Source organism: Dendrobates tinctorius, unplaced genomic scaffold (genome assembly GCF_039654945.1).
Source record: "Dendrobates tinctorius isolate UK_male_01 unplaced genomic scaffold, ASM3965494v1 ptg000250l, whole genome shotgun sequence".
Lineage (NCBI taxonomy): Eukaryota > Metazoa > Chordata > Amphibia > Anura > Dendrobatidae > Dendrobates > Dendrobates tinctorius.
The window spans coordinates 15922897-15946161 of NW_027361917.1; the positions used below are offsets into that span (position 1 = coordinate 15922897).

The 23265-nt window shown below is 48.4% G+C and overlaps 2 protein-coding genes across 3 annotated transcripts in view; one reads left to right on the top strand and one right to left on the bottom strand.

Annotated features, from left to right (window-relative positions):
- Nucleotides 1-4786, bottom strand: part of POLR1B (RNA polymerase I subunit B) — a 46219-nt gene extending 41433 nt beyond the window's left edge. The window contains exons 1-2 of the mRNA XM_073557485.1: nt 4479-4786; nt 2021-2188 (exon numbers count right to left, since the gene is read on the bottom strand). Of these exons, the coding sequence (XP_073413586.1) occupies nt 2021-2188; nt 4479-4775 (465 nt within the window). The 5' untranslated portion in view covers nt 4776-4786. The remainder of the gene's footprint in view (nt 1-2020; nt 2189-4478) is intronic.
- Nucleotides 4749-23265, top strand: part of NANP (N-acetylneuraminic acid phosphatase) — a 48133-nt gene continuing 29616 nt past the window's right edge. The window contains exons 1-4 of one of the 2 annotated variants that reach the window (XM_073557487.1): nt 4749-4887; nt 9136-9255; nt 16406-16525; nt 21972-22091. The gene's annotated coding sequence lies outside the window, so the exon portion shown is untranslated. The remainder of the gene's footprint in view (nt 4888-9135; nt 9256-16405; nt 16526-21971; nt 22092-23265) is intronic. The other variant, XM_073557488.1, reaches the window with a different exon arrangement.

Genomic DNA, 23265 nt, shown 5'->3' on the forward strand with positions numbered 1-23265 from the left:
GCTAATTAAAACTAAACACAAATGTCCAATATACAGAGTGCTGGACACTGCAAATAATAGAGCTCACACAATCCAAAACAGCGGTAATGATCCGCCTAACGACACAAAATGATTCCAGCAATATGTATTAAAATCATGATTTATTAACAAAAATTATACAAACAGGGTGGGAATAAGCCTCCAAAAAGGGATGTGCAAAATAAGCCAGGGTCAACTACCAGTTCATAGTTAAAAGGAAAAAAGGGATGTACGTACGGCACATACGGTGTGCATCAAAGCATGACAGTCAGTTAACAAAGTTTATATATGAAAGGGCTAATAACTGCTTTTAGTGAGAAAAAAAAAAAAAAGGAGCTAATCACCATTTATGAACTGGCTGTCATGTTGGTGCACAGTGCTATCCTTGCAAGATTACTACATATATTACACATTTATGTCACACCTCCCGGAAGAAGCTTTTACGAAACAGCATAGGGGTTTTGGGTATGTGCGGCTGTCCTGGTCCTCTTCTGATCATTGTTCATTTAAGGTGAAGTACGGTAATCCTTTTCTTATGCATTGACATTTGTACTGCACTATATAAATGTGTAATATATGTTGAGATGTCTCACAACACCTAACAGGCACATTAACCTTCCACTTTAGGGGCATCTACATTGGTTGTTACAAGTTGATTCCAACAGAAATCTTCGGCTGCTGGACTGGAGCCCCGATTACACCTCCTACCTCCAGCATTCTGAGCTCTTCTTTCGATTAGCCAGTCTGACGTGACATCGCACCAGGCAGACTAATCAAACAAAGAGCAAGGGATGCCAAGTGATAAGAGGGGGTTCTTAAGACTCTCGTACAGCAGCGAGAAATGACTGTCATGGCCGATTCGCCGGTTCTCACGAACTGATTCACACTGACTCTAGTTGTTACCCAATATACGTGCACCTCAGAAACAGATAGTCAACATGTAATCAGTGAGTCGCAGTTTTTGGGTCAGACAAGTACAGCTTTTGGTTGTCTTTGTCCTGCAGGGTTGGAATGGGGAAAATAGGACTCTGGTTTTAGCAAATATTTGGGGTTTTGATGGTCAGATCTTTGTCAATCTAGCAACTATCACCTATTCTATGGAAGGACGATACATTGTTAGAATACTCCAACCCTTTTCTGAAATGCGACATCATAAGTTCCTGACCTCAGATATAAGGCTGTGTGCACATGATGCAGATTTGCAGCGGATTTTACCGCACAGAAACGCTGCATATCTGCATTGTGATGCACAGTAGCCTTAAAATCAATGAAAAAAAAAAAAAACGTTGTGCAGACGCTGCGGATTTTTCCGCGCGGTTTTCCTGTGGTACAAAATCCGCAGCATGTTGCTTCTTTTGTGCGGTATTCCATCTCCCCTGTCACCAAATCCGCAGGGGGAGAACCGCAGTGGAAAACCGCAGGAAAATGGAAGAAATCCGCCGGAAAAATTAAGGTCATTTGACCTGCGGATTTCTTCTATTCTGCGCGGAAAAATCCGCAGGGCCAAAAAGTAGGTCTGCACTCAGCCTCAAGACTCTCCACCATGACGATCATCATCATCATGCCACTAGGGAAAGCTAGGTGGAGATAGTAAAGGGAGAACTGAGGCTCTAAAGAGGCTTGTATGAATGGAGTGGTGATCTATCAAGCACACTGCTGCTCCATGCATTATCTGAGTGCCCAAGACCAGTCGAGCACAGATCTCCGGCAGTCCCATTAAGAATGAATGGAGTGGTAATGCACATGACTAATATGAACAATACCAGTATAAAAATTGGGCTGTGATGCACCCGTCTATCTGCGGCGGACCCACAGAGAATGGGTTGGAGCGAGACATTTCAGAGCTCCGTACTTGGAATCGGTGGGGATCCCAGCAGTCAGACCCCAATGATCCACAAGTTATCCTTTGGAGTGAGATAACTTTAAACATTCGCCATAATCCATTAAATGCTTCTCAAAATGTTGATTCCAGGCAAATCACAGAGGTAGACTCAAAACTCACCATCAACTTTCCCCGGTATGTACATCTTCTGCCACGGCATTCTGCTGGGTAGATCTTGGGGTTTTTGCAGAGACTTCCTTTAGGAACCATGGGCTGACTGAGGGCTGCGTCCACAATGGCAAATGACACACGGTCGCCTTTGTAAGAGAATTCTAGTGGCTTTATAGCCTGCGGAAAGAAACATTAGAAGGACATTCTGCTCAGCACCTGCCAAACAGACGCTCCGCTGAGACGCACGGGGGGCATAGGGGCCTATTTATACATTTAGAGTGTATTTTGGGAGCTCTCTAAGGGAACAATTCAAAACCTATTGTAAAATCATATTGTGAACAGACCCTTAATGTGACTAATATATTTCCTGACTTTATACTGACACGACAGGTGTAAGGCTTCCAAGGTGGCACCAATAAAATCGATCTGCCATACCTACAATATATGACAATTATGCAAATTGTCTCTTCAGAGAGGAAGAGGACTAGAACTCTAGTGCCACCTACTGGAGGTAGCAATCCTAAAAGTCAATGTCGACCCTTTAACGAGCCTAGTTACATGACTTAGGATAAAAGCCAAGCCAGAATCTCCATTTGCAGACACTGTGCTTCGGGGTACTGCCCCTCATCAGTGCAAAGTGGGAGATCTGGTTTGGCTGTGAGAGGAGCATTGCGGCTTTAAGTCTCCTCACCTCGACATGCTTAGCATGTCATTATCCGCAAGGAGAAATGATACTTCTTGGATACAATATATGACAGCACACATAAGTGGAGCTACAATCAGTTGTGCTCAGTGTGAAGGACCCGGCTGATTGCTCATTTCAGTTACTAAAGGGCATGTCACACTAAGAGATATCGCTAGCAATATCGCTATAACTAGTGACGTTATAGCGATATTGCTAGCGATATCTCTGTGTCTGATACTTACCTCCGACCGGCTCCCCCGCTGGTTATCGCTGATCGCGCGAGAACAGGCTGGACTGTTTCTCGTCGTCAGCTTCCTGCTGTGAGGATGAGCGATGCGTGGAGCCGGGCGGGAGGACGCAGGATCGCCTGGTGTGACAGGTAAGTAGCGACCCCCGACCCCAGCGATGTCACTGGTGAGATCTGCCTGTGTGGCAGCTCACTAGCGACCACTTAGCGATGTACCAGCGATCCTGACCGCGTCATATTGCTGGTCGGGATCGCTGGTACATCGCTAAGTGTGACAGTACCTTAAGTCAGACCCTTCTTTGTCTATGGATCTTCTGTGACAGGAGGGGACTGACTCAGTACTGAAATGACCAGGGAGCCCCCATCAACACTAAACACAGCTTAGCCATTCAATCCACTGTTGCTTCGGCTCCATTACTCCAGTTTTCCCCTATTCTGCAGTGATGCCGACACAGACAACACTCACTTGACTGCTGCAGCCAATCATTAGCCCAAGCACTCACACCGGCAAGTACAGCGCATGACAGGTGTGGTGTCATCACTACAGGACCGGCAGGGACCACCGCACTGGTGAAGTATTGCAGTATACAGTACAAGCAAATGATTACAAGACTAAAGTGAAAATGTTAGAAAAAAAAAAAAATGAAATTACATCCAGGTTTTAATCTCCCTTTTCCTAATACTGCAGCATCTGTAAGTTGGATCAAAATAAGGCACCAGAATTGCCATCTTTCAGTCACCGCACCTTCATAAAAAGGCAATAAAAAGCGAACTGCACCAATAAAAGCCACACCAGATAAAAAAACCAGCCCACGCACCGCTCCATCCACAGGGCGCGGACATTGGTGACAAAAAACATTTTTTAGCAGAGCCACTAACCTAAAGGCTATGTGCACACGTATGCAGAAAATTTCTGCATGAAAACCGGACTCCTTCCCAGAAAACACGCGTTTTTTTTCCGCGCGTCCCCAGACCCAATAGAAAACAGCTAAAAATGCGGACATCTCCGCAAAATTAATGAGCATGCTGCATTTTTAACCGCGATCTGTTTTTTTCGTGGAAAAAAATGCATGAATATGCACAAAAAGTGCAGAATGCATTAAAATGAATGGGATGCTTCTTTTAAACGATTTTTAAGCGTTTTTGCCAGTAAAAACACTTAAAAAATGCAAAAAAAACCCCACTTATGTGGGCACACAGCCAAAACCTCACAAGTTCGGTGTCGCAGTCATTGAACCGACCTGGGAATCAGGTTTTCTGCTGACTTTTACAGCACAATGAAGACTGTAACGAAACAAGGGATGAGCCATTGTTTTTTTGACCAATTCATCGCTCGCACTTGGACTTTTTCCGCCGACTCTCAGCACATTATATGGGAAACTGCATGGTCAAAACTACAAATTATTCCTAAAAAAGTCAGCATGGTTTTTGAAGAAAAGGAGGAAAGAACAATTGCAAAAGCAAAAATAGTCTCTGTCCTTGAAAATCCTGCATAACCCCTAGTAAAGAAGTCCCATACACTGCCGGCTCCTCACCTGGATCGCCTGGTACAGCCCATCAGTCATGGCCTCATTGAAGCTCTCGGTGTGAGCCCTGGTCAGGTCCTGCAGCGGCGGGTGCTGCTCACTTCCAGGCTTTCCATAGCTGGGGTCCGTCAGCTTCTTCAGACTGGGCTGGCTGGGCAGTGTGAGCCACTTCTGGGCCGCCTCCATAGTGTGCAGTGATGGCGCTGAACAGCCCAGACTACAGGCAGCACATGTGCAGGAAGATGGGGGACAGTATTCACAGGTGCGCCCTGTGCTTCCGGTAGAGACTCCAGCTGGCAATGTCATCACATCCGCTTCCTGGAGCTGCGGCCATTTTGTCGGAGACCCGGATGACTAGCGGAGTGCTGCAATCCCCCCGGCTTCACACTGTCCTGCAGAGTTTGACACTGTAGCTGATGTAAGTATGGTGAGCAGAGCTGTATCGTCTGCATTGTATGTGTTGCCCAGTAGTAGACACATTTGCACAGTGTGAGTGTACAGATTTGGTGATGACGTGTGTAATATAAGGTCTTTCTGAAACTTTTATTATTATTTGTTCTGGAATTCCTCTGTAGATTTTTAGGATCTCTGTTTGCAGTCAGTGATCTGGAGCCTTCCCGGTGTAATGGTTATCGAACCTGAGAGATTAGTACAATACTATATAGGTTGTACCCAGATGCCTAGCTAGGGTTTTGGTTCGGGGGGGGGGCGAAATTTCTGAGTGGGCCCCTACCAGAGAACCTCAGGAGATGACCGCGCTGTTGCCAAAAAAAAAATATATATATACCATTATTGCGGCGTCAGTGCTGGCCGCAATAATGGAAGAGAGAGCATCACATGACGCTCCCTCTCCCATCATTACCCTCTTCCTCTGACACACAGCGGGTGCGCGATGACATCACTTCATCGCGTCCCCTCTGTGTGCCGGTCTGACTGAAGCACAGCTCCTGACATCAGAGCAGAGCCGCCGCCGAAATCAGCATGGGAGCGAGGAGGAGAGGTGAGTATAGTTTTTTTTTAATTTATATAGTGAGTCCTGGTTGCATGATTATAATACCCCGTATGGGGGGGCAGCATGATTTACCCCTTATGATGGGGGCAGCATGATATACCCCGTATGATGGGGGGCAGCATGATATACCCCGTATGATGGGGGGCAGCATGATATACCCCGTATGATGGGGGGCAGCATGATATACCCCGTATGATGGGGGGCAGCATGATATACCCAGTATGATGGGGGGCAGCATGATATACCCCGTATGATGGGGGGCAGCATGATATACCCCGTATGATGGGGGGCAGCATGATATACCCCGTATGATGGGGGGCAGCATGATATACCCAGTATGATGGGGGGCAGCATGATATACCCCGTATGATGGGGGGCAGCATGATATACCCCGTATGATGGGGGGCAGCATGATATACCCCGTATAATGGGGGCAGCATGATATCCCGTATGATGGGGGGCAGCATGATACCCCGTATGAGGGTGGTAGTATGATACCCCGTATAAGGGAGGGCAGCATGATACTCTATGAGGGCGGCTGCATTATATTTTTTGGGGGCGCTGTATTATACCATATGAAGCGGGCTACATTATAGAGAAAGAAAGATGAGAAAGAACAGAGGGAAAGAAAGATTGGAAGGAGAAAGATTGGAAGGAGAAAAGAACAGAGAGAGAAAGAGGAAAGAAAGAACAGAGAGAGAAAGAGAGGAAAGAAAGAACAGAGAGAAAGAAAGAACAGAGAGAAAGAAAGATTAGAGTGAAAGAAAGAACAGAGAGAGAGAAAGGAAGAGGGGAAAGAAGAAAGAACAGAGAAAGAGAGAGAAAAACAGAGAGACAAAGAAAGATTCTATAAAGCTACTATAGCAGCCCGGTTCCCATTGTAGTGCCCACCTGAGCCTCCCAGTGCAGGACATATCATGATCCGCTCACATGGCCGACATCCCCAAGTGCAAGGCGATCCCGCTGTCGGAGGAGACGGTGATGAATCTGAAGCATTCCCAGAGGTGCCTCCATGATTCCATCACAATCTCCTCCCGAAATTACCTCATTTCCGGTCAGCTTCCAGCACGTCACTTTCGGTGGAATATCATGTTCAAATTTTAAAATGCTCCTCGGGGCTCTGCCATGTACTCCTGTGTCCACGGGAAAATTAAGCTCCCAACAGAAAAATCGAGACGGTTGGGAGGTATGAATGCTCCCCACCAGACACCTTGTACATGCATAGCTCCGCACACCTCATACACACACGGTTCCGCTTTCTATGCCTCGTACACACATGGCTCCGCTCCGTACACCTCGCATACACACGGCTCCACTCAGTACACACATGGCTTCACTCTGTAAACCTTGTATACACGCGGCTCCGCTCCGTACACCTCGTACACACGCGGCTCCGCCCCGTTCACCTCGTACACACGCGGCTCCGCTCCGTGCACCTCGCACACACGCGGCTCCGCTCCGTACACCTCGCACACACGCTGCTCCGCTCCGTACACCTCGCACACACGCGGCTCCGCTCCGTACACCTCGCACACACGCGGCTCCGCTCCGTACACCTCGCACACACGCGGCTCCGCTCCGTACACCTCGCACACACGCGGCTCCGCTCCGTACACCTCGCACACACGCGGCTCCGCTCCGTACACCTCGCACACACGCGGCTCCGCTCCGTACACACATGGCTTCACTCTGTAAACCTTGTATACACGCGGCTCCGCTCCATACACCTCGCGCACACGCGGCTCCTCTCCGTACAGCTCGCGCACACGCGGCTCCTCTCCGTACAGCTCGCACACACGCGGCTCCACTCAGTACACACATGGCTTCACTCTGTAAACCTTGTATACACGCGGCTCCGCTCCATACACCTCGTACACACGCGGCTCCTCTCCGTACAGCTCGAACACACGCGGCTCCACTCAGTACACACATGGCTCCCCTCCGTACACCTCGCACACACGCGGCTCCACTCAGTACACACGCGGCTCCGCTCCGTACACCTCGCACACACGCGGCTCCGCTCCGTACACCTCGCACACACGCGGCTCCGCCAAATGTAATTCTATAGGGGAAATCCACACAAAGAACGCTGCTCACTCTCAAGAGAAATTAACATATTGCAGATTTTAAACAGGCACAGCAGGATTAGATTCCACTGCTGAAAAAAAGCGCAGTGGGCAGGAGACTTCTATAAACCAAATCCACTCTACTGGAACTGTGAGACGCTGCGTTTTATTCAGAGCAAAATATGCAGCATCAAAATCTCATTGTGGGAACTTGAAGAGGTTGTCCACTACTTTTACATTGGTGACCTATCCTCAGGATAGGTCACCAATGTCTGATCGACAGTTGGGCAAAGCATACTGCGCACGTGCGAAATCTCTATGCGATCTGCGATATTCACGGCAAGGAATGCGTACAGCAAGCCGAGGAGGGGTGGAATGAGGGAACCGAAGCAACGCCCATCAGACCGAACCGAACACATTATCATACAGCGCGGGAGCAGTAAAACAGGTATTTATGGGTGATACATGAGGAGTCGGGGGGGTTTCAGAAGTAGTTGTGGCATGCGTAGCTGACACTCAATTAACTGATATTTTTAGCTGGTAGGCCAAAAAAAAGGTGACAAGTTCCCTTTAAAAAGCAGTCTATGGTCTCCAAAATGTGTCGGTGTGTGATAAAAGAAGTCTGGGATTCTATGATGTTGAGCGCCCCTGACATTGGGAGCAGGACTGGCCGCACCAAGACCAGGGGACAATGTTCAGGACCCTGTCCGCATCAGGACCAAGGATTCATGTTCATGAACTGAACACACCAGGACCATAGATTCATGTTCAGGGCATGGCCACACCAGGACCAGGGATTCAGGTTCAGGGAACTGGCCACACCAAGACCAGAGGACCTAACAAATCACTAGTAGGGGAGACTGCATACCATTGAATGCTGTTGGTTCGGCCACTCCCTAAGGACGAGGGAGTCTTTTACACAAGATGACTCTCAGCAATTGGATGGGAGCCATCTTGCAGGTGAACTGATTGTACTAAATGCCTCTCAGCATCAGGCTGAGGGTATTTCACTATATGCGAGCTGCCCCTTTAAGAAGTGGAAAGCGCACTAGCGCACTGCCAGGAAGTGCATCGTGAACAATACATGCCAACAGAAGGGGACCACGCTGCGGGCCAGAGCAGTGAGTATGATAGCGTCCCTGCATGAGGAGGGGAGGTAAATCCATGCAGGGGAGCTGGCAATAGCGTTACACCCTATAATAAGAGCTGGTATCACACAGAATATATACACATTAAGGTGAAGGAATTGAGCCACACTGGTATTAGTAATTGAAATACAATGATACAGCACTGGTGAAAATATTCTGTAATCGATCTTGTGATTAAGCCCTTTAGGAACCAAACTATCAAGTATAAAAATCCATTTGGACTCAGTTCTCAACATTTTCTAGAGGTAATCCCTACCTATCCAGTTTCTTCGGACTAGTTGACTCCCAAAAGCTCGGGTACCCTTGCATGACTGGTTGTGGAATTTACAGTAATGTTGCGACAGAGGGTGCCCATGGTAGCTCAATAGTTTGCTTTTTAAAGGGCTTACTCACAAGATCGAATTATATGCCTTTTATTTTTAACTTTTTTTCACCATTAGATAATGCCTCAATCCCCTCTGGTCTGTGATGCACCCTTATCTTCCAGTATGCGTTAATGCTTTGGATCTCTGGAGTTCCCTCCAGCAGGAGCTTCTTATGAGATTACCATTTCACTGAAGGTATGCTCTAAGTAACATGGCTTATTAAAAGTAAAAATGAGAACACCCATATATCTAACTTCATTGGTGCCGTTTTTACTAGCTTCACTTTTGTCCTCATTTATACTATAGTCACTATCTTAACTATTTATATAGATTTTTGTAAACATATTGTAGATATGTCTCCCTGTCCCCTTTTTTTTTTATACACAGTTGTGTGAAAAAGTGTTTTCCCCCTTCCGGATTTCCTACTCTTTTGCATGTTTGTCACACTTAAATATTTAAAGGGAACCTGTCACCCCCCCCCCCCCCCCAGGCGTTTTTAAGTAAAATAGCCATCTTGTGCAGCACTAATGCTGCATTCTGTCAAGGTGGCTCTTTTATTTAGCGTCCCTTCCACCGCAGAAATAATCGTTTTTAAAATTGGTCAGACATACCTAATATTTGACAGGGCGTCAGGTCTTTCCCCCCTGGACACAGACGCCTCACATACATCAGTCATGTCCTGCTTTTGATTTGGCGCCGCCTCCTCAGCGTATTCTGAAGTCACCACAGGTCTTGCTGCACCGCTGCCCTGCTCAGCTCCGCCCCTACGGGTCACATGGTGCTGACATCTCAAACACGGGACTAGCCACATCTTCCTCCAGGGAAGGACCCAGCCAAGGGGTTGCTTCTTTCGGAAACCACCATTACCACCAAATTAAGTGACCCTTTAAGTCAATATCCAGCTCTTTACGAGTTTACAGATATGACAAGGGAAATACCAAGGCCAGGTATCCATCCACAGACAGCTGTTTCGGGGTGTTGCCCCTCATCAGTGTGGAGTAGGATTCTGGCTAGGCGGGAGCAATGCCTAGTAGACAAACATCACGAAACAATCACTGACCTCAGGGAGACCAGTCAAAGAAAACACTGCGGCAGCCGGCAAAGGCGTTCAATCAGTGAAATCCTAGGTGCATTGCTCCCTGGGAAATACGAATATGCAAATAAAGTCCGTGCTCCCACCTAGCTATAATCCTACTCTACACTGATTAGGGGCAACACCCCGAAACAGCTTTCTATGGATGGATACCTGGCCTTGGTATTTCCCTTGTCATATCTGTAAACTCGTAAAGAGCTGGATATTGACTTAAAGGGCCACTTAATATGGTGGTAATGGTGGTTTCCGAAAGGAGCCACTCCTTGGCTGGGTCCTTCCCTAGAAGAAGATCTGGCTAGTCCCGTGTTTGAGACTCTTAAATGAGGCTCCACGGACTTTATTTGCATATTCGTATTTCCCAGGGAGCAATGCACCTAGGATTTCACTGATTGAGCGACTTTGCCGGCTGCCGCAGTGTTTTCTTTGACTGGTCTCCCTGAGGTCAGTGATTGTTTTGTGATGATGGTGCTGACGTCATCACAGGTCCCGCTGCACCACTGCTCTGCTGAGCTCCGCCCCTACTGGTCACATGGTGCTGACGTCATCACAGGTCCTGCTGCACCACTGCTCTGGTGAGCTCCGCCCCTACTGGTCACATGGTGCTGACGTCATCACAGGTCCTGCTGCACCACTGCTCTGGTGAGCTCCGCCCCTACTGGTCACATGGTGCTGACGTCATCACAGGTCCTGCTGCACTACTGAAAGAATATTACAGCGCAGGCGCGAGAAAAAGAAATGAACGCTGAGGAGGCGGCGCCAAATTCAAAAGCAGGACATCACTGACGTATGTGAGGCGTCTGTGTTCAGGGGGGAAAGACCTGCACCCCTGTCAAATATCAGGTATGTCTGACTAATTTTAAAAACGATTATTTCGGCGGTGGAAGAGACGCTAAATAAAAGAACCACCTTGACAGAATGCAGCATTAGTGCTGCACAAGGTGGCTCTTTTACTTAAAAATGCCTGGGGGGGATTGACAGGTTCCCTTTAAAAGAAATCCAAACCTGCAGAGGCCTGAGTGAAGAATTGATTGCCTTCTAAACCTAATAACTGGTTGGGTCACCCTTAGCCACAACAACTGCAGTGAAGTGTTTGCGATAACTGGCAATGAGTCTTATACAACGCCCTGGAGGAATTTTGGCCCACTCACCTTTGCAGAATTGTTGTAATTCAGCCACATTAAAGGTTTCCAAGCATGAACCACCTTTTTAAGGTCATGCCACAAATCTCAATCGGATTAAGGTCAGAACTTTGACTAGGCCACTCCATAGTCTTAATTTTGTTGTTTTTTTTTTTTAAGCCATTCAGAGGTGGACTTGCAGGTGTATTTTGGATCATTGTCCTGCTTGCATAATCCAAGTGCGTTTCAGCTTGAGGTCACGAACAGATGGCTGGATATTCTCATTCAGGATTTTTGGTAGACAGCAGAATTCATGGTTCCATTTTCCATTTATTATTATTTATTATAGCGCCATTTATTCCATGGCGCTTTACATGTGAGGAGGGGTATACATAATAAATACAAGTACAGTAATCTTAAACAATACAAGTCACGACTGGTACAGGATGAGAGAGGACCCTGCCCGCGAGGGCTCACAATCTACACGGGATGGGTGAGGATACAGTAGGCGAGGGTAGAGCTGGTCGTGCAGCGGTTTGGTGGATCAGTGGTTACTGCAGGTTGTAGGCTTGTCGGAAGAGGTAGGTCTTCAGGTTCTTTTTGAAGGTTTCCTTGGTAGGCGAGAGTCTGATATGTTGTGGTAGAGAGTTCCAGAGCAGGGGGATGCGCGGGAGAAATCTTGTATGCGATTGTGGGAAGAGGAGATAAGAGAGGAGTAGAGAAGGAGATCTTGTGAGGATCGGAGGTTGCGTGCAGTAAGTATCGGGAGACGAGGTCACAGATGTATGTAGGACACAGGTTGTGGATGGCTTTGTATGTCATGGTTAGGGTTTTGAACTGGAGTCTTTGGGTAATGGGGAGCCAGTGCAGGGATTCACAGAGGGGAGAGGCCGGGGAATAGCGGGGGGACAGGTGGATTAGTCAGGCAGCAGAGTTTAGAATAGATTGGAGGGGTGCGAGAGTGTTAGAGGGGAAGTCACAGAGCAGGAGGTTGCAGTAGTCAAGGCGTCAGATGAGGGCATGGACTAGGGTTTTTACAGATTCTTGGTTGAGGAATGTACGACTCCGTGAAATATTTTTAAGTTGAAGTCGGCAGGAAGTGGAAAGGGCTTGGATATGAGGTTTGAAAGAAAGATCAGTGTCAAGGATTACCCCAAGGCAGCGAGCTTGTGGGACTGGAGAGAGTGGGCAGCCGTTTACTTTAATGGATAGGTCCGTTGGGGGGAGTCACGTGAGATGGGGGAAAGATGATGAATTCTGTTTTGCCCATATTAAGTTTTAGAAATCTAGTAGGCAGACATTGAGGGATTCTGTTTAGTAGGGAGGTTATATCTGTTCCAGAGATGTAGATCTGTGTGTCATCAGCATAGAGGTGATACTGAAAGCCGTGAGATTCTATGAGGTGCCGAGGCCAAAGGTGTAAATGGAGAAGAGCAGGGGCCCTAGGACTGAACCTTGCGGGACTCTGACGGATAGGGGGCGCGGTGAGGAGGTGGTGTGCGAGTGGGAGATGCTGATTGTCCAATATGTTAGGTATGATGCTATCCAAGATAGAGCCAAGTCTGTGATACCAAGAGATGAAAGGGTCTGTAGTAATAGGGAATGATATACCCCGTATGATGGGGGGCAGCATGATATACCCCGTATGATGGGGGGCAGCATGATATACCCCGTATGATGGGGGGCAGCATGATATACCCAGTATGATGGGGGGCAGCATGATATACCCCGTATGATGGGGGGCAGCATGATATACCCCGTATGATGGGGGGCAGCATGATATACCCCGTATGATGGGGGGCAGCATGATATACCCAGTATGATGGGGGGCAGCATGATATACCCCGTATGATGGGGGGCAGCATGATATACCCCGTATGATGGGGGGCAGCATGATATACCCCGTATAATGGGGGCAGCATGATATCCCGTATGATGGGGGGCAGCATGATACCCCGTATGAGGGTGGTAGTATGATACCCCGTATAAGGGAGGGCAGCATGATACTCTATGAGGGCGGCTGCATTATATTTTTTGGGGGCGCTGTATTATACCATATGAAGGGGGCTACATTATAGAGAAAGAAAGATGAGAAAGAACAGAGGGAAAGAAAGATTGGAAGGAGAAAGATTGGAAGGAGAAAAGAACAGAGAGAGAAAGAGGAAAGAAAGAACAGAGAGAGAAAGAGAGGAAAGAAAGAACAGAGAGAAAGAAAGAACAGAGAAAGAAAGATTAGAGTGAAAGAAAGAACAGAGAGAGAGAAAGGAAGAGGGGAAAGAAGAAAGAACAGAGAAAGAGAGAGAAAAACAGAGAGACAAAGAAAGATTCTATAAAGCTACTATAGCAGCCCGGTTCCCATTGTAGTGCCCACCTGAGCCTCCCAGTGCAGGACATATCATGATCCGCTCACATGGCCGACATCCCCAAGTGCAAGGCGATCCCGCTGTCGGAGGAGACGGTGATGAATCTGAAGCATTCCCAGAGGTGCCTCCATGATTCCATCACAATCTCCTCCCGAAATTACCTCATTTCCGGTCAGCTTCCAGCACGTCACTTTCGGTGGAATATCATGTTCAAATTTTAAAATGCTCCTCGGGGCTCTGCCATGTACTCCTGTGTCCACGGGAAAATTAAGCTCCCAACAGAAAAATCGAGACGGTTGGGAGGTATGAATGCTCCCCACCAGACACCTTGTACATGCATAGCTCCGCACACCTCATACACACACGGTTCCGCTTTCTATGCCTCGTACACACATGGCTCCGCTCCGTACACCTCGCATACACACGGCTCCACTCAGTACACACATGGCTTCACTCTGTAAACCTTGTATACACGCGGCTCCGCTCCGTACACCTCGTACACACGCGGCTCCGCCCCGTTCACCTCGTACACACGCGGCTCCGCTCCGTGCACCTCGCACACACGCGGCTCCGCTCCGTACACCTCGCACACACGCGGCTCCGCTCCGTACACCTCGCACACACGCTGCTCCGCTCCGTACACCTCGCACACACGCGGCTCCGCTCCGTACACCTCGCACACACGCGGCTCCGCTCCGTACACCTCGCACACACGCGGCTCCGCTCCGTACACCTCGCACACACGCGGCTCCGCTCCGTACACACATGGCTTCACTCTGTAAACCTTGTATACACGCGGCTCCGCTCCATACACCTCGCGCACACGCGGCTCCTCTCCGTACAGCTCGCGCACACGCGGCTCCTCTCCGTACAGCTCGCGCACACGCGGCTCCTCTCCGTACAGCTCGCACACACGCGGCTCCACTCAGTACACACATGGCTTCACTCTGTAAACCTTGTATACACGCGGCTCCGCTCCATACACCTCGTACACACGCGGCTCCTCTCCGTACAGCTCGAACACACGCGGCTCCACTCAGTACACACATGGCTCCCCTCCGTACACCTCGCACACACGCGGCTCCACTCAGTACACACGCGGCTCCGCTCCGTACACCTCGCACACACGCGGCTCCGCTCCGTACACCTCGCACACACGCGGCTCCGCCAAATGTAATTCTATAGGGGAAATCCACACAAAGAACGCTGCTCACTCTCAAGAGAAATTAACATATTGCAGATTTTAAACAGGCACAGCAGGATTAGATTCCACTGCTGAAAAAAAGCGCAGTGGGCAGGAGACTTCTATAAACCAAATCCACTCTACTGGAACTGTGAGACGCTGCGTTTTATTCAGAGCAAAATATGCAGCATCAAAATCTCATTGTGGGAACTTGAAGAGGTTGTCCACTACTTTTACATTGGTGACCTATCCTCAGGATAGGTCACCAATGTCTGATCGACAGTTGGGCAAAGCATACTGCGCACGTGCGAAATCTCTATGCGATCTGCGATATTCACGGCAAGGAATGCGTACAGCAAGCCGAGGAGGGGTGGAATGAGGGAACCGAAGCAACGCCCATCAGACCGAACCGAACACATTATCATACAGCGCGGGAGCAGTAAAACAGGTATTTATGGGTGATACATGAGGAGTCGGGGGGGTTTCAGAAGTAGTTGTGGCATGCGTAGCTGACACTCAATTAACTGATATTTTTAGCTGGTAGGCCAAAAAAAAGGTGACAAGTTCCCTTTAAAAAGCAGTCTATGGTCTCCAAAATGTGTCGGTGTGTGATAAAAGAAGTCTGGGATTCTATGATGTTGAGCGCCCCTGACATTGGGAGCAGGACTGGCCGCACCAAGACCAGGGGACAATGTTCAGGACCCTGTCCGCATCAGGACCAAGGATTCATGTTCATGAACTGAACACACCAGGACCATAGATTCGTGTTCAGGGCATGGCCACACCAGGACCAGGGATTCAGGTTCAGGGAACTGGCCACACCAAGACCAGAGGACCTAACAAATCACTAGTAGGGGAGACTGCATACCATTGAATGCTGTTGGTTCGGCCACTCCCTAAGGACGAGGGAGTCTTTTACACAAGATGACTCTCAGCAATTGGATGGGAGCCATCTTGCAGGTGAACTGATTGTACTAAATGCCTCTCAGCATCAGGCTGAGGGTATTTCACTATATGCGAGCTGCCCCTTTAAGAAGTGGAAAGCGCACTAGCGCACTGCCAGGAAGTGCATCGTGAACAATACATGCCTACAGAAGGGGACCACGCTGCGGGCCAGAGCAGTGAGTATGATAGCGTCCCTGCATGAGGAGGGGAGGTAAATCCATGCAGGGGAGCTGGCAATAGCGTTACACCCTATAATAAGAGCTGGTATCACACAGAATATATACACATTAAGGTGAAGGAATTGAGCCACACTGGTATTAGTAATTGAAATACAATGATACAGCACTGGTGAAAATATTCTGTAATCGATCTTGTGATTAAGCCCTTTAGGAACCAAACTATCAAGTATAAAAATCCATTTGGACTCAGTTCTCAACATTTTCTAGAGGTAATCCCTACCTATCCAGTTTCTTCGGACTAGTTGACTCCCAAAAGCTCGGGTACCCTTGCATGACTGGTTGTGGAATTTACAGTAATGTTGCGACAGAGGGTGCCCATGGTAGCTCAATAGTTTGCTTTTTAAAGGGCTTACTCACAAGATCGAATTATATGCCTTTTATTTTTAACTTTTTTTCACCATTAGATAATGCCTCAATCCCCTCTGGTCTGTGATGCACCCTTATCTTCCAGTATGCGTTAATGCTTTGGATCTCTGGAGTTCCCTCCAGCAGGAGCTTCTTATGAGATTACCATTTCACTGAAGGTATGCTCTAAGTAACATGGCTTATTAAAAGTAAAAATGAGAACACCCATATATCTAACTTCATTGGTGCCGTTTTTACTAGCTTCACTTTTGTCCTCATTTATACTATAGTCACTATCTTAACTATTTATATAGATTTTTGTAAACATATTGTAGATATGTCTCCCTGTCCCCTTTTTTTTTTATACACAGTTGTGTGAAAAAGTGTTTTCCCCCTTCCGGATTTCCTACTCTTTTGCATGTTTGTCACACTTAAATATTTAAAGGGAACCTGTCACCCCCCCCCCCCCCAGGCGTTTTTAAGTAAAATAGCCATCTTGTGCAGCACTAATGCTGCATTCTGTCAAGGTGGCTCTTTTATTTAGCGTCCCTTCCACCGCAGAAATAATCGTTTTTAAAATTGGTCAGACATACCTAATATTTGACAGGGCGTCAGGTCTTTCCCCCCTGGACACAGACGCCTCACATACATCAGTCATGTCCTGCTTTTGATTTGGCGCCGCCTCCTCAGCGTATTCTGAAGTCACCACAGGTCTTGCTGCACCGCTGCCCTGCTCAGCTCCGCCCCTACGGGTCACATGGTGCTGACATCTCAAACACGGGACTAGCCACATCTTCCTCCAGGGAAGGACCCAGCCAAGGGGTTGCTTCTTTCGGAAACCACCATTACCACCAAATTAAGTGACCCTTTAAGTCAATATCCAGCTCTTTACGAGTTTACAGATATGACAAGGGAAATACCAAGGCCAGGTATCCATCCACAGACAGCTGTTTCGGGGTGTTGCCCCTCATCAGTGTGGAGTAGGATTCTGGCTAGGCGGGAGCAATGCCTAGTAGACAAACATCACGAAACAATCACTGACCTCAGGGAGACCAGTCAAAGAAAACACTGCGGCAGCCGGCAAAGGCGTTCAATCAGTGAAATCCTAGGTGCATTGCTCCCTGGGAAATACGAATATGCAAATAAAGTCCGTGCTCCCACCTAGCTATAATCCTACTCCACACTGATGAGGGGCAACACCCCGAAACAGCTTTCTATGGATGGATACCTGGCCTTGGTATTTCCCTTGTCATATCTGTAAACTCGTAAAGAGCTGGATATTGACTTAAAGGGCCACTTAATATGGTGGTAATGGTGGTTTCCGAAAGGAGCCACTCCTTGGCTGGGTCCTTCCCTAGAAGAAGATCTGGCTAGTCCCGTGTTTGAGACTCTTAAATGAGGCTCCACGGACTTTATTTGCATATTCGTATTTCCCAGGGAGCAATGCACCTAGGATTTCACTGATTGAGCGCCTTTGCCGGCTGCCGCAGTGTTTTCTTTGAGATGAGGGCATGGACTAGGGTTTTTACAGATTCTTGGTTGAGGAATGTACGACTCCGTGAAATATTTTTAAGTTGAAGTCGGCAGGAAGTGGAAAGGGCTTGGATATGAGGTTTGAAAGAAAGATCAGTGTCAAGGATTACCCCAAGGCAGCGAGCTTGTGGGACTGGAGAGAGTGGGCAGCCGTTTACTTTAATGGATAGGTCCGTTGGGGGGAGTCACGTGAGATGGGGGAAAGATGATGAATTCTGTTTTGCCCATATTAAGTTTTAGAAATCTAGTAGGCAGACATTGAGGGATTCTGTTTAGTAGGGAGGTTATATCTGTTCCAGAGATGTAGATCTGTGTGTCATCAGCATAGAGGTGATACTGAAAGCCGTGAGATTCTATGAGGTGCCGAGGCCAAAGGTGTAAATGGAGAAGAGCAGGGGCCCTAGGACTGAACCTTGCGGGACTCTGACGGATAGGGGGCGCGGTGAGGAGGTGGTGTGCGAGTGGGAGATGCTGATTGTCCAATATGTTAGGTATGATGCTATCCAAGATAGAGCCAAGTCTGTGATACCAAGAGATGAAAGGGTCTGTAGTAATAGGGAATGATATACCCCGTATGATGGGGGGCAGCATGATATACCCCGTATGATGGGGGGCAGCATGATATACCCCGTATGATGGGGGGCAGCATGATATACCCAGTATGATGGGGGGCAGCATGATATACCCCGTATGATGGGGGGCAGCATGATATACCCCGTATGATGGGGGGCAGCATGATATACCCCGTATGATGGGGGGCAGCATGATATACCCAGTATGATGGGGGGCAGCATGATATACCCCGTATGATGGGGGGCAGCATGATATACCCCGTATGATGGGGGGCAGCATGATATACCCCGTATAATGGGGGCAGCATGATATCCCGTATGATGGGGGGCAGCATGATACCCCGTATGAGGGTGGTAGTATGATACCCCGTATAAGGGAGGGCAGCATGATACTCTATGAGGGCGGCTGCATTATATTTTTTGGGGGCGCTGTATTATACCATATGAAGGGGGCTACATTATAGAGAAAGAAAGATGAGAAAGAACAGAGGGAAAGAAAGATTGGAAGGAGAAAGATTGGAAGGAGAAAAGAACAGAGAGAGAAAGAGGAAAGAAAGAACAGAGAGAGAAAGAGAGGAAAGAAAGAACAGAGAGAAAGAAAGAACAGAGAAAGAAAGATTAGAGTGAAAGAAAGAACAGAGAGAGAGAAAGGAAGAGGGGAAAGAAGAAAGAACAGAGAAAGAGAGAGAAAAACAGAGAGACAAAGAAAGATTCTATAAAGCTACTATAGCAGCCCGGTTCCCATTGTAGTGCCCACCTGAGCCTCCCAGTGCAGGACATATCATGATCCGCTCACATGGCCGACATCCCCAAGTGCAAGGCGATCCCGCTGTCGGAGGAGACGGTGATGAATCTGAAGCATTCCCAGAGGTGCCTCCATGATTCCATCACAATCTCCTCCCGAAATTACCTCATTTCCGGTCAGCTTCCAGCACGTCACTTTCGGTGGAATATCATGTTCAAATTTTAAAATGCTCCTCGGGGCTCTGCCATGTACTCCTGTGTCCACGGGAAAATTAAGCTCCCAACAGAAAAATCGAGACGGTTGGGAGGTATGAATGCTCCCCACCAGACACCTTGTACATGCATAGCTCCGCACACCTCATACACACACGGTTCCGCTTTCTATGCCTCGTACACACATGGCTCCGCTCCGTACACCTCGCATACACACGGCTCCACTCAGTACACACATGGCTTCACTCTGTAAACCTTGTATACACGCGGCTCCGCTCCGTACACCTCGTACACACGCGGCTCCGCCCCGTTCACCTCGTACACACGCGGCTCCGCTCCGTGCACCTCGCACACACGCGGCTCCGCTCCGTACACCTCGCACACACGCGGCTCCGCTCCGTACACCTCGCACACACGCTGCTCCGCTCCGTACACCTCGCACACACGCGGCTCCGCTCCGTACACCTCGCACACACGCGGCTCCGCTCCGTACACCTCGCACACACGCGGCTCCGCTCCGTACACCTCGCACACACGCGGCTCCGCTCCGTACACACATGGCTTCACTCTGTAAACCTTGTATACACGCGGCTCCGCTCCATACACCTCGCGCACACGCGGCTCCTCTCCGTACAGCTCGCGCACACGCGGCTCCTCTCCGTACAGCTCGCGCACACGCGGCTCCTCTCCGTACAGCTCGCACACACGCGGCTCCACTCAGTACACACATGGCTTCACTCTGTAAACCTTGTATACACGCGGCTCCGCTCCATACACCTCGTACACACGCGGCTCCTCTCCGTACAGCTCGAACACACGCGGCTCCACTCAGTACACACATGGCTCCCCTCCGTACACCTCGCACACACGCGGCTCCACTCAGTACACACGCGGCTCCGCTCCGTACACCTCGCACACACGCGGCTCCGCTCCGTACACCTCGCACACACGCGGCTCCGCCAAATGTAATTCTATAGGGGAAATCCACACAAAGAACGCTGCTCACTCTCAAGAGAAATTAACATATTGCAGATTTTAAACAGGCACAGCAGGATTAGATTCCACTGCTGAAAAAAAGCGCAGTGGGCAGGAGACTTCTATAAACCAAATCCACTCTACTGGAACTGTGAGACGCTGCGTTTTATTCAGAGCAAAATATGCAGCATCAAAATCTCATTGTGGGAACTTGAAGAGGTTGTCCACTACTTTTACATTGGTGACCTATCCTCAGGATAGGTCACCAATGTCTGATCGACAGTTGGGCAAAGCATACTGCGCACGTGCGAAATCTCTATGCGATCTGCGATATTCACGGCAAGGAATGCGTACAGCAAGCCGAGGAGGGGTGGAATGAGGGAACCGAAGCAACGCCCATCAGACCGAACCGAACACATTATCATACAGCGCGGGAGCAGTAAAACAGGTATTTATGGGTGATACATGAGGAGTCGGGGGGGTTTCAGAAGTAGTTGTGGCATGCGTAGCTGACACTCAATTAACTGATATTTTTAGCTGGTAGGCCAAAAAAAAGGTGACAAGTTCCCTTTAAAAAGCAGTCTATGGTCTCCAAAATGTGTCGGTGTGTGATAAAAGAAGTCTGGGATTCTATGATGTTGAGCGCCCCTGACATTGGGAGCAGGACTGGCCGCACCAAGACCAGGGGACAATGTTCAGGACCCTGTCCGCATCAGGACCAAGGATTCATGTTCATGAACTGAACACACCAGGACCATAGATTCGTGTTCAGGGCATGGCCACACCAGGACCAGGGATTCAGGTTCAGGGAACTGGCCACACCAAGACCAGAGGACCTAACAAATCACTAGTAGGGGAGACTGCATACCATTGAATGCTGTTGGTTCGGCCACTCCCTAAGGACGAGGGAGTCTTTTACACAAGATGACTCTCAGCAATTGGATGGGAGCCATCTTGCAGGTGAACTGATTGTACTAAATGCCTCTCAGCATCAGGCTGAGGGTATTTCACTATATGCGAGCTGCCCCTTTAAGAAGTGGAAAGCGCACTAGCGCACTGCCAGGAAGTGCATCGTGAACAATACATGCCTACAGAAGGGGACCACGCTGCGGGCCAGAGCAGTGAGTATGATAGCGTCCCTGCATGAGGAGGGGAGGTAAATCCATGCAGGGGAGCTGGCAATAGCGTTACACCCTATAATAAGAGCTGGTATCACACAGAATATATACACATTAAGGTGAAGGAATTGAGCCACACTGGTATTAGTAATTGAAATACAATGATACAGCACTGGTGAAAATATTCTGTAATCGATCTTGTGATTAAGCCCTTTAGGAACCAAACTATCAAGTATAAAAATCCATTTGGACTCAGTTCTCAACATTTTCTAGAGGTAATCCCTACCTATCCAGTTTCTTCGGACTAGTTGACTCCCAAAAGCTCGGGTACCCTTGCATGACTGGTTGTGGAATTTACAGTAATGTTGCGACAGAGGGTGCCCATGGTAGCTCAATAGTTTGCTTTTTAAAGGGCTTACTCACAAGATCGAATTATATGCCTTTTATTTTTAACTTTTTTTCACCATTAGATAATGCCTCAATCCCCTCTGGTCTGTGATGCACCCTTATCTTCCAGTATGCGTTAATGCTTTGGATCTCTGGAGTTCCCTCCAGCAGGAGCTTCTTATGAGATTACCATTTCACTGAAGGTATGCTCTAAGTAACATGGCTTATTAAAAGTAAAAATGAGAACACCCATATATCTAACTTCATTGGTGCCGTTTTTACTAGCTTCACTTTTGTCCTCATTTATACTATAGTCACTATCTTAACTATTTATATAGATTTTTGTAAACATATTGTAGATATGTCTCCCTGTCCCCTTTTTTTTTTATACACAGTTGTGTGAAAAAGTGTTTTCCCCCTTCCGGATTTCCTACTCTTTTGCATGTTTGTCACACTTAAATATTTAAAGGGAACCTGTCACCCCCCCCCCCCCCAGGCGTTTTTAAGTAAAATAGCCATCTTGTGCAGCACTAATGCTGCATTCTGTCAAGGTGGCTCTTTTATTTAGCGTCCCTTCCACCGCAGAAATAATCGTTTTTAAAATTGGTCAGACATACCTAATATTTGACAGGGCGTCAGGTCTTTCCCCCCTGGACACAGACGCCTCACATACATCAGTCATGTCCTGCTTTTGATTTGGCGCCGCCTCCTCAGCGTATTCTGAAGTCACCACAGGTCTTGCTGCACCGCTGCCCTGCTCAGCTCCGCCCCTACGGGTCACATGGTGCTGACATCTCAAACACGGGACTAGCCACATCTTCCTCCAGGGAAGGACCCAGCCAAGGGGTTGCTTCTTTCGGAAACCACCATTACCACCAAATGGGAACGGGTCAAATGCACAGGTAGTGAGATGTGATCTTGAGAGTAGAGTGGAGAGTCGATCTTCTGTAATGGTGGAGAAGTTGGTTTTGGAGGAGGAGGGCAGGGCAGTTAGGAGGAAGGGCTCTGGGGGTTGTCGACCAAAACTGTGTCTGATGTTATCAATCTTCTCCTTGAAAAATGAGGCAAAGTCTTCAGTTGAGATGAGTGGGGAGGGAGGAGGTGGTGGGGGGTGGAGGAGAGAATTGAAGGTGTTGAATAACTGTTTGAGGTTGTAAAACAGGGAGGATATGAGAGCTGAGAAGTAGGTTTGTTTTGCTGCAGCGAGTGAGGCCTTGAAAGTAGTGAGGGACTGTTTGAATGCGATGAAGTCCTCATTGAAGTGGGATCTTTTCCATCTCCTCTCAGCAGCCCTGGATGCTCGCCTCAGTTCTTTGGTCAGGCTGGTGTGCCAGGGCTGCCTGATGATTTTGCGAGCTTTGGTATGTGTGATAGGGG